At 32.4% G+C, this 15,645-nt stretch overlaps 2 protein-coding genes across 2 annotated transcripts; both read left to right on the forward strand.

The window, feature by feature from the left end:
• The first annotated feature begins 961 nt into the window (after window positions 1-961).
• LOC108322796 (aluminum-activated malate transporter 10) lies at window positions 962-3,205 on the forward strand. Its single transcript, XM_017555041.2, has 6 exons — window positions 962-1,383; window positions 1,462-1,602; window positions 1,698-1,970; window positions 2,087-2,208; window positions 2,293-2,436; window positions 2,513-3,205. Exons 1-6 carry the CDS (start codon window positions 1,068-1,070, stop codon window positions 3,008-3,010), a joined length of 1,494 nt encoding a protein of 497 aa, XP_017410530.1. The 5' UTR covers window positions 962-1,067; the 3' UTR covers window positions 3,011-3,205.
• A 6,992-nt stretch (window positions 3,206-10,197) lies between these two features.
• Window positions 10,198-15,214, forward strand: LOC108322814 (plant UBX domain-containing protein 10). The gene is made up of 4 exons (XM_017555074.2): window positions 10,198-11,068; window positions 13,881-14,051; window positions 14,220-14,423; window positions 14,738-15,214. Exons 1-4 carry the CDS (start codon window positions 10,307-10,309, stop codon window positions 14,972-14,974), a joined length of 1,374 nt encoding a protein of 457 aa, XP_017410563.1. The 5' UTR covers window positions 10,198-10,306; the 3' UTR covers window positions 14,975-15,214.
• Window positions 15,215-15,645: the final 431 nt, after the last annotated feature.

The raw sequence follows: 15,645 nt of genomic DNA on the forward strand, positions 1-15,645 counted from the left end.
TGTTGAATTTTTAACTATTTATATACATCTGGAATGTTGTAGTCTTTTTTTATTATTTAGTGTCCAAATATCCTTTGTTAAACAATATGTAGTTGCTTGCATAGTTCGATGAGTAGGTCAAATTTAATATGCAACATATTTCCCATTTATAACATACATATGTAGGCAAAACTCTATTCTTTATAATCTTTTTTATTTGTGTAGAGACATCACGACCAACTAGTTAAGTTTTTCATCTATAAAATTTATTAGAAAGAAACTTTACGTGAACTGCTATAAGAAAATCATTAGAATTTTCAAAGAAACTGTAAACGAGGTATGAGCATATATGCAAAACATATTCTGACAGCTCAAGGTAGTGACTCTTTCATTAAAGTAACAAATGCTTAATTAGTCGTTGATTGTATTAAATTGAGTGTCGGATACACTAAGTTTTCTGACATAGGACCCATGACTTTATGTAAGTAATGGCATATTAACTTTACTATTCACGATTACATCTTCAACACTGACAGTGTGAGCTGAAAACCCTTTTAAGTTGAGATAATTCATTATCTTGGTTAGGTCAAGTCCCAGATATTTTTGTTTGCATTGATACAACTTGCATTAAGTGACGTGCTTTCTGTTTTTCTGCAGTCACGTGCATAGTATAAACACAATAAAACATGACCATCTGTGCATATATTGTGCCCAACAATTTTGAATTGGAACATTTTAGCACTGAAAAAGATAGAACAATATACTTGAGTGGGATAGTTGTCAGTGTGCTCTTACACATCAACTATGTCTTAACAATAGAATATAAACTTACCAACTTATAGAAAGTTAATGGACACAAACCCTCCTTTTTAGTTGATTAATTTATAAATATCCTCTAATTGAGGTATCCAACACTTGTCCTCTTTTATATAAATATGCAAGGTTACTTCTCTAGCTCCAACAAGTTTTTTGTGTGGCATAAGGCATTTGATTAAAGCCTTAGCCACTAATCTTGGTCTAACAATATTTTGCAGAACCACTTGCTAATTTAACAGATACACACATAAACAGCATTGGTAATCAAGAAGATGGCTTGTGGCAAGGAAGTGGCAAAAGAAATAGAGTGGAGGATCAAGGTAGAAGAAGATGACACATTGAAGAGAAGAGTGGTTGGTTTCATGTGGGCAGCTACAGCAGGTGTGGCTTTGAAGCTGTGGAAGTTTGTGAAGAAAGCATGGGAATTGGGTGTGAATGACCCAAGAAAATTCATCCATTGCTTGAAAGTAGGGGTTGCTCTTTCACTTGTCTCGCTCTTCTACTATTGGAAGCCTCTGTATGATGGCGTTGGAGGAAATGCTATGTGGGCTGTCATGACAGTGGTTGTGGTGTTTGAATACACAGCCGGTAGGTAGAAATTTAACTGTAACACTTTTTCTGAGATATTTCCCCAGTGATATGTAACTAGTGACAATCAAATTGCAGGTGCAACGATATGTAAAACTGTTAATCGAATGTGTGGAACTTCCCTTGCTGGATTTTTGGGCATTGGTGTACATTGGGTAGCTAGTAGAGCAGGAGAACAATTTGAACCAATAATCATAGGAATCTCTCTCTTTCTTTTAGGTATATATGTATAAAGTTTTATGTTACATACGCAATCAATATTGAGTGTGTTTAATACTTGATGGTAGCTAATGAATTGGTGTGTGCTTGTTCAGCTTCGGCAGCAACATTCTCCAGATTCATCCCCACCATCAAGGCTCGTTTTGATTATGGTGCTATGATATTCATCCTCACTTTCTGCCTGGTGTCAATATCGGGTTATCGGGTTGACGAGTTGCTGGATATGGCACAGTACAGAATGTTCACCATTATCATTGGCAGCATATTGTGCATAATTGTCAGCGTGATCATTCGCCCCATCTGGGCTGGTTTTGAGCTCTTTGTTCTAGTCACAGGGAACCTCGACAAACTGGCCAACTCCTTACAATGTCAGTCTTCAATGTTGACTTTCATATTACAATTATTCATGTTATGTTCCCACCGATAGAGAATATAAATTCTTAAGTTTCTCATTTCCATGTATAACGTATAGCATGTGTTTCAGGTTGTGTGGCTCAGTACTTTGATGGCAGTGAAGCCTCGGATGAAGAAAGTGATAAGGTGTCTGAGAAAGAGTTGCTAGGCTACAAGTGTGTGCTAAGTTCCAAAGCAACAGAAGAAGCTATGGTATATATATGCATATACTTGTAACTCTTTTGACCTTATTCTCAGTTACTTATTAGTGTGACTAAACTATGATGGTTACTGTAGGCAAACTTGGCTAGATGGGAGCCTGGCCATGGTCGCTTCAACTTCCGTCATCCATGGAGGCAATATGTTAAAATCGGAGCATCAATGCGTAGTTGTGCTTCTTGCTTAGATGCTCTTATTGGATGCATAAACTCAGACAATAAGGTATTTTGCGAGTGTCATAAGTATGCAAAAATCACGAGCTTCATCACTTAATTTATTACTTAATTAATTTGAGCAGGCTTCGGATGAGATGAAGAAGAACATGAGAAGCATCTCCATGAAAGTGGGTGCCAAATCTGCGAGTGTCATAAGAGAGCTAGCAACTACGATGAGGAACATGACAAAATCCTCAAAACTTGATATTCTGGTTACAGAGATGAATAGTGCTGCACAAGATCTTCGAAGTTTACTGAGTTCTTATCCAAACTTGGTTAACGCACCGTCACATAATGCAAAACGTAGTGCACAAACAGAAACAGCTCCGTCTGATATTCCTCAAGCTGCAAAAGTAGAAATCCCACTTTTGCAAATTATTCAGGTTGTAACAGTGGCTTCTTTGCTTATTGAAATTGTGGCACGTGTGGAAGGCATTGTGGAAACTGTGGAAGAACTATCAGATTTGGCTAATTTCCAACCAGAAAAGCGTGTCAAATCCAAACAACATTCACCAGACAGCAAGATCTCCCCAGACCAACAGATTGACGAGGAAACCGACAGAACACTACAAATGGTTTGAAGACATAGACACAATTTCTTTGCGCTTTAATTCTTTGATCCATGAATATACATGAATAGTGTATATGAGATCAGAGATCTTTGTCAACGCGTGTAAATTACGCTCCTTGTAATTTTGTTTGAGTCATACATGTGTTCCTGATGGATCTGGATTTGTATTATATTATTGTTCAATAAGCACTGCCACTTTCATAAGCATCGTAGAAGTAGCAAGAGAGTGAATTATTCAATGTGTAGCATAGCAATGACATGAGGTTTCCGACACTAGCCAAATTTTGAATGAGTTTTGAGAATTTTAAACAATTAAAGGATGTAATATGCTTTCACAGATCACAACATACAAACATTTGCTACGTTAAGATGGTTGCATGCGGGATTAAATTCATCAAGCTTAAGGAAAAACATTAACTAACCATTATTCTCTACACTACAGCATTTGTTTCACCAATTTTGACGTATACAACTATTTTGATACTTTAATAGTACTATATGTTAAGAATAATTTAATGTTTTCTTCTTTAATTTTCTTAGACACATTTTATAGAGAGTTTTAAAATTTAAGTGAATAATACTTAATTACAATAATTAACTTTATATTATTTTAAAGAACTAAAAATTTGGAACAACGATTTTTCTTAATTTTTTAAATTTGTTAATTTTATATTATGTCACGTCAATAACCTGTGATAAATAATATTTTTTATAAATATCTATGTTGTAGTTAGTGTTAATTAAAATAACATCAAACATAGAGTGACTGAAAAAACTAGTATTTTTAGTGCGAAAACTTCTAGACTTAAATATGAAGTAGTTTGTTATATTAAGCATGAGATTCTTAACACACTAATGTTTAATTTGAAAAAAATAAAAGAGAAAAATTACTTTCAAAGTAGAAAATGTTTTAAAAAATATTTTGTGTAATTATTACTAGTAATTCTTAATTTGAATGGAAAACCTTAGCTTTAATAATAGTTGATTGTACTTTGCTATTAATTTTAGCACGACACCACAAATATCATAGTTTTTTCTTCTTAAGTTGTCTTCGTCTTATTATCTTTATTTATTTGAATGAGATGATTGTGAAAATGGTGATGAAGCCACCAATACAATGATAATGATGGAAAACGCAACCACTACCTCTGTCAATGAAGAAAGAAGATTCTATCAATTAACAAATAAAATTACAAGCTTTATTAGTGCTGCCTTATTTCTCAACGATTTTTTTTTCAGGGTAAAAAGATATTTTTCATGGATTTTTATTTTGAGTAGAAAATGTATTTCCGATGAAATAATTTCCACCGATATTGTTTTTAGATAAAAAAAAAGTTGTTTCCCATGATTTTTTTCCCACAGATTTTTCGGTCATAGATAAAGTTGATACTTTTCAAGTCTCATTTCCAACAAATATTTTTGTGAATAAAAAGGGATATATTCACGCTCCTTTCCATACATGTGTTCATGAATAAAGTTAAACTACCCATAAATCATTTCCCATCTATTTTTTTTTATAAGTAAATAATTTTCTGTGAAATCTTTCCACAGATTCTTTAACATAGAAAATTTGATTATTTTACACAAATATTTATCATGAATTATGTGACAGATAAATAAATTATTTTTATGAAATATTATTTATAAGATAAAATTTATATTAAAGAACCCATCGTCTCTTTTATTTTTATTATTGTTGAAAAATGTGAAGTTCATCTTCACATCTTTTCCTCCATTTTCAATCTCTTCTTTCAAAAATGATGGTCATCCTATTTGTTTATCTCCTTTGTCTTCTTCTTTTCATTTTGTTTTTCTATTTTGTTCATCATCACTCGTTCGAAAGAAAAGGTCATGTCTCTCCGTACAAACCTGAAACCTCCATAAACAAAGTACAACTGTATTTTATTCTTGAATTATTGGGTATGCAAAGAACTATTTCTTTTCTGGTTCTTTTGTTAGTCCATTTTGGTTTTTATTAAACGAGAATCATCTTGTAATTGTTTCAAGTAGTGTTTGTATTGATGAAGAGATTTTGTATTAGGAGTTATTCTGATGCTCTAATAATCATCAAATGTCAAGTAGAGAAGGGTAAAGTATGTGGTGAGAGAAACAAGAGATCCTAGTATAGAGATTTTACCTTAACCATAAATGGTTGACGAAGTAACCTTGTGTGTGGTAGTTTGGGTGGACAAGTTGTTCCACCACCACAAGTGCATAACTCTTAGAGTTTGATATCAATACATGTATATCCTGATGGTAAGTCTAGAATAAATGATTTTATGATTTAAGATTGATTGATATAAATTGTACATCTATTAATATCTTTGTTTGTATTACATGATTTTCTCTTTTTGGTAAATTCGCTTACCTTTCTATCTTTGTCTGTTGTATGTTTGACTTCTATTTTATAGTGATCACCTTAATTATGTGAGTGGAAAAAAACATCTCTGGTAGAATGTAGAAACATAAGATACTATTCTTAGTTTTCTATATATATTAGACTTTTCTTTATAAAACTCTATTACACTTTGATTTTAGTCAGTATATCAGAGTATATATATATATATATATATATATATATATATATATATATATATATATATATATATATATATAATCATATATTTTTCTTTTAAGTTAAATGTTTTTTATTGAATGTATGGTAAATTTTTATTGTAATTAAATATTATTAAAATGGAATTTTTCAAAAATAATAATTGATTTATGAAACAATTAAGTATTGCAGTAGATATATGCATGTCTCTCAATCTTTGAATCTGATTTTTAAATTAAGTAGGATGATTTGTCAAAGAATGAAAGAGTTTTAATTACTTGTACTGGATGCTGGTTTTGTTCATTTTATACCACATTGAAATATTTTAGAAAAACTTACAATTGTACAAGTTGCAAATATTGTTTATGATATTTTCATTTATAAGCAATTAAATAATGTTTATTGTAATATTTAATTATCTAAAGGATTTTCATGAATCTTGAAAAGATAGTATTATTGTAAGCGCCTGTAAAATTAATAAAGGAACCTTTGGGCCTTATGTGGAACAACCAGACCCATCAGATCAAAGGCACATTACCTTAGCAGGAGTCTTTCTCCTAAGTCAGCTTTCCACTCTGCCAACTTTTTCCTTCTCTCTCTAAAAACTCATCTTCTAAATATTGCTCTGCCTCCTCTCTAAAATACCACCCTGTGTTCAATTTTTGAATAGGTGGTGCTCAAACATTCACCGCGTCAAGGGCTCCGTAACGGACCGAACGAGTTCTTGTTCCAACCGGTAAGTCATTTTCTCCTTTTCTCCACCATTTCTAGCACCTAGGGCATTGCTATTTTACTGAATGCATGCCACTAGAAGTGTTCTACTTCAAATTTGTGGTAATTTCTAGCCTAAACTGTGAAGTTTTCAAGTAAGGGGAGCTAATTATTTTTGTATGAATTTATTTTATACAAATATATGCAGGTTGAATGTTGAACTGGTGTGTCCTTGTGAAGCTGTTCTATGTTAATTTTTATTGGATAATTATAATTGAGACTGTGGAATTGTGCTTAAATAATTTATGCTTTGGTGTTGAACTGGTACATGTGGCAATTATGTTTGTAAGTGTCTCTGTTGAAATTAATCTGTTTTGGTTGAAATTGTTCTGGTTGGAGGGTTTGGAGTAAGGGCTCTATGATAGCATGTATATGGGCAGGTACCCTTTAAGGTTGAAGGGTGATATATATATATATATATATATATATATATATATATATATATATATATATATATATATATATAATTGGGTATTTGATGTCTAGAACATTGTAGGACAGTTTTAATAACTTAGATAATTAAATCATAACTTGTTAAAAGCCTTTCTTTATTGGTAGGATAGAGGGGACTTAAAAACCTGAGTTGGCACATCCCTGATCATAGAGCAGCCCCGGTCTGGTCTAGTACGTTGTGACTAGTCATATGTGCTAGCGCTGAAGGTGAGTCTGATGCGTTCAGACATATAAACCCTCTCGGGTGACCAATTAGGGGAAAGTAAGATTTCTACTATAATGAAAATTAGACAAGTAGTTTACCAAATAAGAACCATGATATATATATATATATATAAAAACGTATGATATAAATTGTTATCATAATATATATATATATATATATATATATATATATATATATGAACGTTGGTGTATGGAGGGGATCTCACTCATTTTTCTTCTTCTGTTTGGATTGATTGATGTTGTTTGACTGTCAGGATGTATGTATGGTGTTGTTGAGTGGTTGTAAAGCATATGAATGTGAACTACAATGATGTAATTGAGTATGAAGTGGACATCTTAGGGTGAGATGATTGAAAGTGATGTGTGGGGTGTTATGGTTGTTCTGTATAACTGTATGGAGCTTTGAACTGATATGTCTATCCCTACACTTGAAGCACTGTTCATGCTCAAATAGAGGAGAGCAGTGTAAGTGGTGAGAGTAGAGGGAGGTTCTCGTCTATAGTCTTAGAGTTTAGACATAGACAGATGGGGGATTTACCTTGCATAGTGTTGGGGAGTGTCAGATGAACTACGCAAGTGCAAAGACGACCAATAGTTCGACAGTTATACCAATCCGGATGAGTCGTGTGAGTGTTTGAGTCATGGTTTAAAGTAGTATGCCTTGATTGTTCTTTATATGTAGCTAAGCACGTTGATATTTATTGATTGAACTATATGATTACTGCTTGTTTATCTAGCTCACCCTTGCTTTCTTTGTTGTGTGCTGCTTGTGTATGTTTTCCTTTGCGATGATCATCCACTTGGATGGGAGCATGTGTTGTTGAGGAGGTTTCCTTGGAGCAAGAGTTGGAGATGCTGATGATGCAATATAATATTTTTAGGATTTCTAAATTTAAGTTGGTGTTATTTTGAAGTACTAAAGTGTTTAAGTTTTAACTTAGGTCCTTTTGTGGATGACGGTAATATCAGCTACCAAACTACTATTCTACTCTAATTGTTCTTTTTATTGGAATGTGGACGTCTAAGTTATATGATTGTGGTTATTATATATTTGGGATGCCACAATTATAATTATCAAGTAATTTAAAACACATAATTGCTCCTACCCTCATGAATTTGAATTTGACTGAATCTAGCTGAGAAATAAAAATACAGATTAATTATTGAAAAATAAAATCTCATTTATTTATTATTAGACTCAGAATGACTCGTATAATTCAATAATTTTAATTAAAAAAATACATTGACAAGAAATGAGTACTTTACTTAGGGAATAATACCAAATCCTAAATCTAATATATTCTTGTAGTCAAATTTATTCATTTGAAAGAACATAAAAATTAATTTGTAGATTTTTTTTCGGGTAAAAGTGAGATTATATCCAGGCAAGTTGTAAAATGTGTTATAGTATATAAATTGTATCAACACACAAAAATATACGTTTTTTTTGGGTGAAAGGATACTTGAGACCAATAAAGATTTAATTCACACAAATTTCATTTGATTTTTGTAACAATGTATAATTATAATTATGAAAAATTATATTAACTTTATTAAAAAAATATTATTTACTTAAATGTTTTTGCCAAGTCCCGTAACTTTCCATGTTCATTCTAAAACTTGTAGAAGCCTTTCAATTTTTGAAAATTTATAAAAAATTTAAAATTTTATGAACTATTTCCTATTCAGATTTTTTTTTTCAGTTCATTTGAGTACTGATGATAAGGGTAGAAGAGAATCTACGAGAAGAGTTTGAGTATAAATTGAAATTAAAAAGTGTGTCCATTTTACATATAATATTACCACGAGTAAGAGACGGTCTTTTTTTGTTCTATTTAATAATTGGAAATGTTGATAAAATAATTTTAAAAATTATTAATCAATATATTAAGACAATAATATTTAGTTATTACTTTTTTATATTTTTAAAGTTGTAAAATTTTATTGGCATATCTATAAATGAATGGATCTTAAAACAGATATATTTATTTTTATAACCTTTTAAGATTTTGGAACTAAGTATTTTTCATGTCATTCACAGAGGCATAAAAGATATATGTGACATTCATGCATACACATGGGTTTAGTATTTTTAATTATACATTAAATATAAATTTGTTTATGTTAACTTTTAAATTGAATAAATAATTTATTAGTATTGTATAATAAAATAATATTATTATATGATTAAAATTTACCATTAAAGTTTTAAGTTATATTATATTTACAATAAAATGAATATTATTATTATTATAAAGTAAAACGTAAATCTGTTATGAAATATAATCTAATGCATAATAAAAACAACAAGAAGTTGATTGATGATAAATTTTTAAATAAAAATACATGCAAATCCCTACATAAAAGTTTAGATATTGACATATGAATATCAATAATAATACTAATATTACTATTATTAATAATAATGATATTAATAATAATAATCATAATATTATTGTTAAAGTTAATGTTAATATTAATAATAATAATAAACAAAAAATATTAATAATATTATCTATAATAATAACAGTAATAATAAATATTTATGCTTATACTAATATTACTAATACTAATATATATAATTATTGAGCAAATAATAATACTGATACAAATAATGCTAATAATAATAATAATAATAATAGTAATTATTGTTCTAATATTAATAACAATAATAGTAATAATATTAATATTATTATTAATAATAATAGTAATAAATAATAAAAATAATGATAAGAATAATAATTATAAGAATAATATTAAAAATAATTGTTATAATAACAATATAATAATAATATTAGTAATAATAATAATTAAAATAGAAATAATAATAATAAGAATAAGAATAAGAATAAGAAAAATAATAATAATATTAATAATAATAGTAATAAAAATAATTAATAATAATATAATATGAGTGATATTTCTCTAAATAATATAAGTGTTATTTTTGTGAATAATGAAAAGTAGTAGGAATATTTTGTGAGTGAGATTTTCGCATATTTTGATAAATCAAGTATGTGTGTGTGTGTGTGTGGATGTGAGTTTATCTTGTATGAATTCTAACTTATCTTTGATAATGTATATGAAATTAGTTAGAATGAATAGTTATTGTTATTGTTATAGTTGAGAAATATATACGAGATAAAATAAGAAAATAAGATAGTCCGAGAATAATTGATATGAAAAGAAAAGGCGGTTGTGAGTTGAATAAATTTGATGGAGAAGAAGGAAGGATCTTGAAAGTAAACCCTAAAGAGAGAAGAGAAGAGAAGAGAAGAGAAGAAGGTGGAAGAAGGAAGGAAAATGGGAGATGTAGCAGATAAATTGGCGTATTTTCAAGCGATAACTGGTTTAGAAGATGCAGACCTCTGCACAGATATCCTAGCTGCTCACAATTGGGACCTCGAACTCGCAATCTCTTCCTTCACCACTTCCGTAAACCCCACCACCGACACCCCGCAACCCAACCCTAACAATCATCTTCCCTCCGCACCCGATCTCCAACCCCTACCCCAACCGCCGCCAGGTCTCGCCTGGAAACTCATCACGCTACCCGTTTCCGTTATTTCCGGCAGTCTAGGCTTGATCTCCGGCGCGATCGGCTTGGGCCTGTGGGCCGCTGGGGGAGTACTCTCCTACTCCCTCGGCCTGGTGGGCTTTGGCTCCACCCCTTCCTCTTCCTCCTCTGCCCCCTTGGTTTCCGTTTCGGCGGCCACTTCCGAGGCCATGGATTTTGTCGCCGCATTCGAGAGGGAGTACGGCTCTTCCGGACCCAATTTCGTCGGCGAGGGGTTCATGGACGCGCTCCAGCGCTCCCGGAATTCCTTCAAGCTTCTCTTTGTTTACTTGCATTCCCCTGATCACCCCGATACGCCGTCGTTTTGCCACAGGACTCTCTGTTCCGAAACCATTGCCGCCTTTGTGAACGAGAATTTTGTTTGCTGGGGTGGCAGCATTCGTGCCAGCGAAGGGTTTAAGATGAGTAACAGCTTGAAAGCCTCTCGCTTTCCCTTTTGTGCTCTCGTCATGGCCGCCACTAATCAGAGGATCGCTCTCCTTCAACAGGTTTGTTAATTCTTATGGATTTTTTGGTTTGGCGAATTGGAGTGAACTGGGTCAGGTTGAGAAACATATATGAAGTGAAATTTTGTATATTTGTTGTCATGATTACTCTTTGGGCAGGTTATAGTTTCTTTGATGTGTTTTGGCTTGCATTTTCTCTGCTCCTGTATGATTTAAGTAGTCACAGTCTGTGCGACTATATCCCTATTGTAGCTCTACTTAACGTCAGTTACATTCCCTCTATGCACATGCTTGCTCTCATCACTTTCTCCACTTTCTGAATTTGATTGCATTATGGATTTGTCGTCCTCCTCTTGCAACTTCCTTCAACCTCCCGCCTTCATGATCATCTGCTGTCACCGCTGCTGTACCCGTAGTTCTATTATGTCCTAGTTGTAGTGTTGTTAAATAGCTTTTATAGTGTCGTTGAATTCCTTAGCGTGATATTGTGGTCAGACTAGACAAGCATTGAGATATTTGGCGTTTTCTACAAGATTATCTCCTCTTGCTTCTCACAATAGTTTTCTTACTTGATATGCCTTGCGTTTATTGCGTGTTACCGATTCCAAGTTTAGGCATGCCCGTCATATTCACGCAGTTCAATGCTATTTGTTTAGTGGCTGAGCCAACCCCCAATTGCAAAAAATTGCATGTAAAACAAGGTTTACACTTTTAACGTTGTTAGAATTGGTAAGTTATGATAGATCAGACGGCGAAATTGGCTTTCGGCACTTCGTGATGTGACAACTATGTTCATAATCTGTTAAAACATGGACAAAAGACTTCCCCCCAAAAAAATTCTTCATGTTATACGATTCCAGAGTAAGCTCGAGGATTTAAATGTCACTCTTGATGTTGTTTGGTCCTTGTTATTGTCAGAGAAAGGGATAATGACAAGTGGCAAATAATCTTGCTAGTTCCACACAGTTTAAACACTAACAATGACATCCTTTTCAGAATCCTTTTATTAGGGATAACCACTTTTTCATTTTCTTACTGGTATGATATCTGTCTTCATACCTTTGAGGTTGTTATGAAGCTGAATAAAATTATCTACATTAGTTCCTCTTTTTTTATTCTACAGAACTTGATTTCTAGTGCTAGAGCTACAACAAAAACAATTCACACTAACTTAGGTTTGCTACAGGAATCACATGGCACCATTCGGCACCTTTAAAACTAAGCTTTAGGAATATTTTTACCATGAGATCTCCCTTGATGACTTCCTTCGATATCCTATTTGATTTTCCTCTCTTCCTTTTCACTAGACTAAACATATTGCAATCTACTTCAGTACTAGAATAATAGATCACAATAATCATCATTAGAAATACATTTTTGTAGGAGTTATAAGGTGGCTTGGTGGTAGAGTTGGAAGGGAGGGTGGGAGAGATTGTTGGTTCAACTCCTCCCACTAACATAATACTAACAATTAACATTTGCCAATAAAAAAAGAACTACATTTTTGTATCAAGTACCTTTTTCTTTATCATGTAGTAAGAACTGATGTTGGCTAGATGAAGATTCACTTGATGTATGGAATGAGTTTTGGTCATTCAGTGCCTTGAAGCTGATTGTTTGATCTATGTAGCTATTCCTACCTAGTAGGATAGGGATTATTTGTCGTTGTTCTGCTTAGTTTTTAGTACTGTTTAAATGTTGGACCGGTTATTGAACTGGTAGAGGTGGATCAATGGTTAAGTTGTGTGAACTGGTATATATTAATTATATAAAAAATGCATGTAAGGTATTATATATAAAAAAAAATTGGTATATAGATGAATACTAATATCACTGTATAAGTTGTCAAGGGAAGCTTAACCAATCCAAGGAGCTGGGTTCATATTCTACCTTGTGTGGAGGTCTTTGAAACGTGGTAACGCTTTCAATCTTAGTAAATCATTTCCTTGGGAAGGCAAACTCACTCTGCATACAGGCTTAGTCTGTGTGCACAGGGATGCATGTCAGTTTTTGTTGGACAATGTGAAGATCCACTTCGCAGCGTCAAACTCATGAATTAAAAAATAAGTATTCTAAAACCAGTTTAGACCAGTTCAGTGACATATTCAATCCAATAAAGATATTAGACCTGCTATGCCACCAGTTCCCAGCCCAAATGGTTGGTCTTGCTCGGTTTTGTCCTTTGTCACTTGAAAATGTTTTCTCCTCCCCAGTTAGTACAAAACCCTTCTGCTTATGAGGAAGTTTTTGATTGATGTCAAGTGGTTATGCCACAAGTATGCTTAGGAAAACCGTATATAGATTCAATTCCATCAGTATTTTCAAAATATGTGAAGAATATTTCACCTCATGACATAAAAATATTGTATTTTAGAATGTTAAACCCAAGAGTAAGTACACTGAATTTATGTCTTCATTACATAGACAAGACAGGCTTTTCCGCTGACAAGGAGTCTCCTGCATTCAGGCTTTGCACATTTGATTTTCCCTGACGAGTTTCTTAGAGTTATTTATTAGACTTAGTTTCTCTATTGTCTCATAGTTCATTATTAGTCATTATGATGTAGTACTTGTTAACTCTTCATGTTTTATATCACTTTGTAAGACAATATATTAAACCAAAATCATATCAATTTGATTGTATTTAACTAAGTATTCAGTCACTTTTATATCCTTTTCCTCCCTTTTTGTATACCTAAAGTAAAGCTCCATAAATTCAATAAGTAGTTTTTTCTAGAAAGGCTTATTGAGTCTATATTTTTTTGTTTCTACTGAAATGGTGTGCCACTTATTATAGTTGATAAAATATTCTGATTATGATGCTTTCATTGTTAATCTAGTTCATGTAATGCAGGTTGAAGGTCCAAAATCCAGTGAGGAGCTGCTAGGGACACTTCAGAGAGTGCTTGAAGAAAGTTCCCCTGTTCTTGTTGCTGCTAGACTTGATGCAGAAGAAAGACGAAATAATATGCTCTTAAGAGAAGAGCAAGATGCTGCATACAGGGCTGCGCTAGAAGCTGATCAAGTATGTTGTTTTTCAGTTTATGGTTTTTTGTTTTCATGTTTCGTATATTTTTTTGTGGTCTGCAGACAATGGCTTTTCTGTTTTTTGTATCTCAATTTTCTTTGCAGAGCCTTTTATTGAAAGAATAGGCCTGTTAGTGCTATGGATTAATGTTGTACATATGTTCAGGCTAGGGAACGTCAGAGGAGAGAAGAAGAAGAACGTCTTGCAAGGGAAGCTGCTGAAGCTGAGAGGAAGCGCAAAGAGGAGGAAGAGGCCCGTGAAAGAGCAGCACAAGAAGCTGCAGAGAAACAAGCTGCATTAGCTAAAATACGTCAAGAGAAAGCTGAGTCTCTTGGTGAAGAACCTGAAAAAGGACCTGATGTTACACAGGTACAGTATTAGAAGATTGAGCTATGTTTTATTTCTCCTTTAATGCCAGCATCTTTCATTAGTTTATAGAATTACTGTTAAGCTTATATAGTTTCATTTGTATTTAAGATCTCAGCTTTAATTCATATGATAAGGTTGAACTTAAAATTCTTGATGGTTTCACTTATATGCATGATGAATGATATTTACTTGTAGTTCTGTATGTTTTGGAATTGCTTTAGCCTCCCTCTTTAGTTTCTCTATTTTCAGTTCAGTTTTTGTTTGATTGTGTTGCAATTTACATGATAATTACATTTATGTTGATGAATGGATAGGTTATGGTACGGTTTCCAAATGGTGAACGTAAGGGAAGAAGGTTCCACAACACAGCGACAATTCAGTCTTTATATGACTATGTTGACTCACTGGGAAGTTTAGAAGCCGACAGTTACATCCTGGTATCCAATTTTCCAATTGTAAAGTATGAACAAGACAAACTGGCATTGTCTTTGAAGGAAGCAGGATTGCATCCTCAGGCCAGCTTATTTGTGGAGCTCACTTCATTAGAATGAAACTTGCCTAATACTCTTATGAATACATGAAGATAAGACCTGCAAATAGGGAAATTCTGTGGTGTTTCATTCTTCTGTCTAAAAAAATTGACTGGTTGAACAATTAAAATTATTAGATGCATAGGTTGTCGTGGTTTTTGTAGTTTTTATTTTTCTTATTTTCAATTGAATCAATCAAACAGATAGCGACATGTGGAGATGGTTTAGAATAATGATATATATATATATATATATATATAATATATATTTGGCCCTTCCCTTAATTAGGAAGTTCCCAAGTGTTATCTGTCTGTATATTTTGTCTCTGATCATATATAGCATTCGACCAGTTACAGGGTTGGCACGAGCAGTACTTTTTTATAGTATTTATCAAAGGTAGTATCTGTTTTTTGGTCTTAAAATATTGATTTTAATCCTCATAAAATTTATATATTGTTAGTTCTTATATAAAAAAAATGGCTTTAATCTCCTATTAGAGAGAAAAATATGTTTTTATCGAAATGTAAAGACTAAAATATAAAATGTTTGAAGATATTAAAATGATATTCAAAATGGCTTTAATCTCTTATTAGAGAGAAAAATACGTTTTTATTAAAATGTAAAGACTAAAATATAAAATGTCTGAAGAATTAAAATGATGTTCAAAATATTGGAAATATGATCGCTTCATA

Source organism: Vigna angularis, chromosome 3, assembly GCF_016808095.1.
Source record: "Vigna angularis cultivar LongXiaoDou No.4 chromosome 3, ASM1680809v1, whole genome shotgun sequence".
Classification (NCBI taxonomy): domain Eukaryota; kingdom Viridiplantae; phylum Streptophyta; class Magnoliopsida; order Fabales; family Fabaceae; genus Vigna; species Vigna angularis.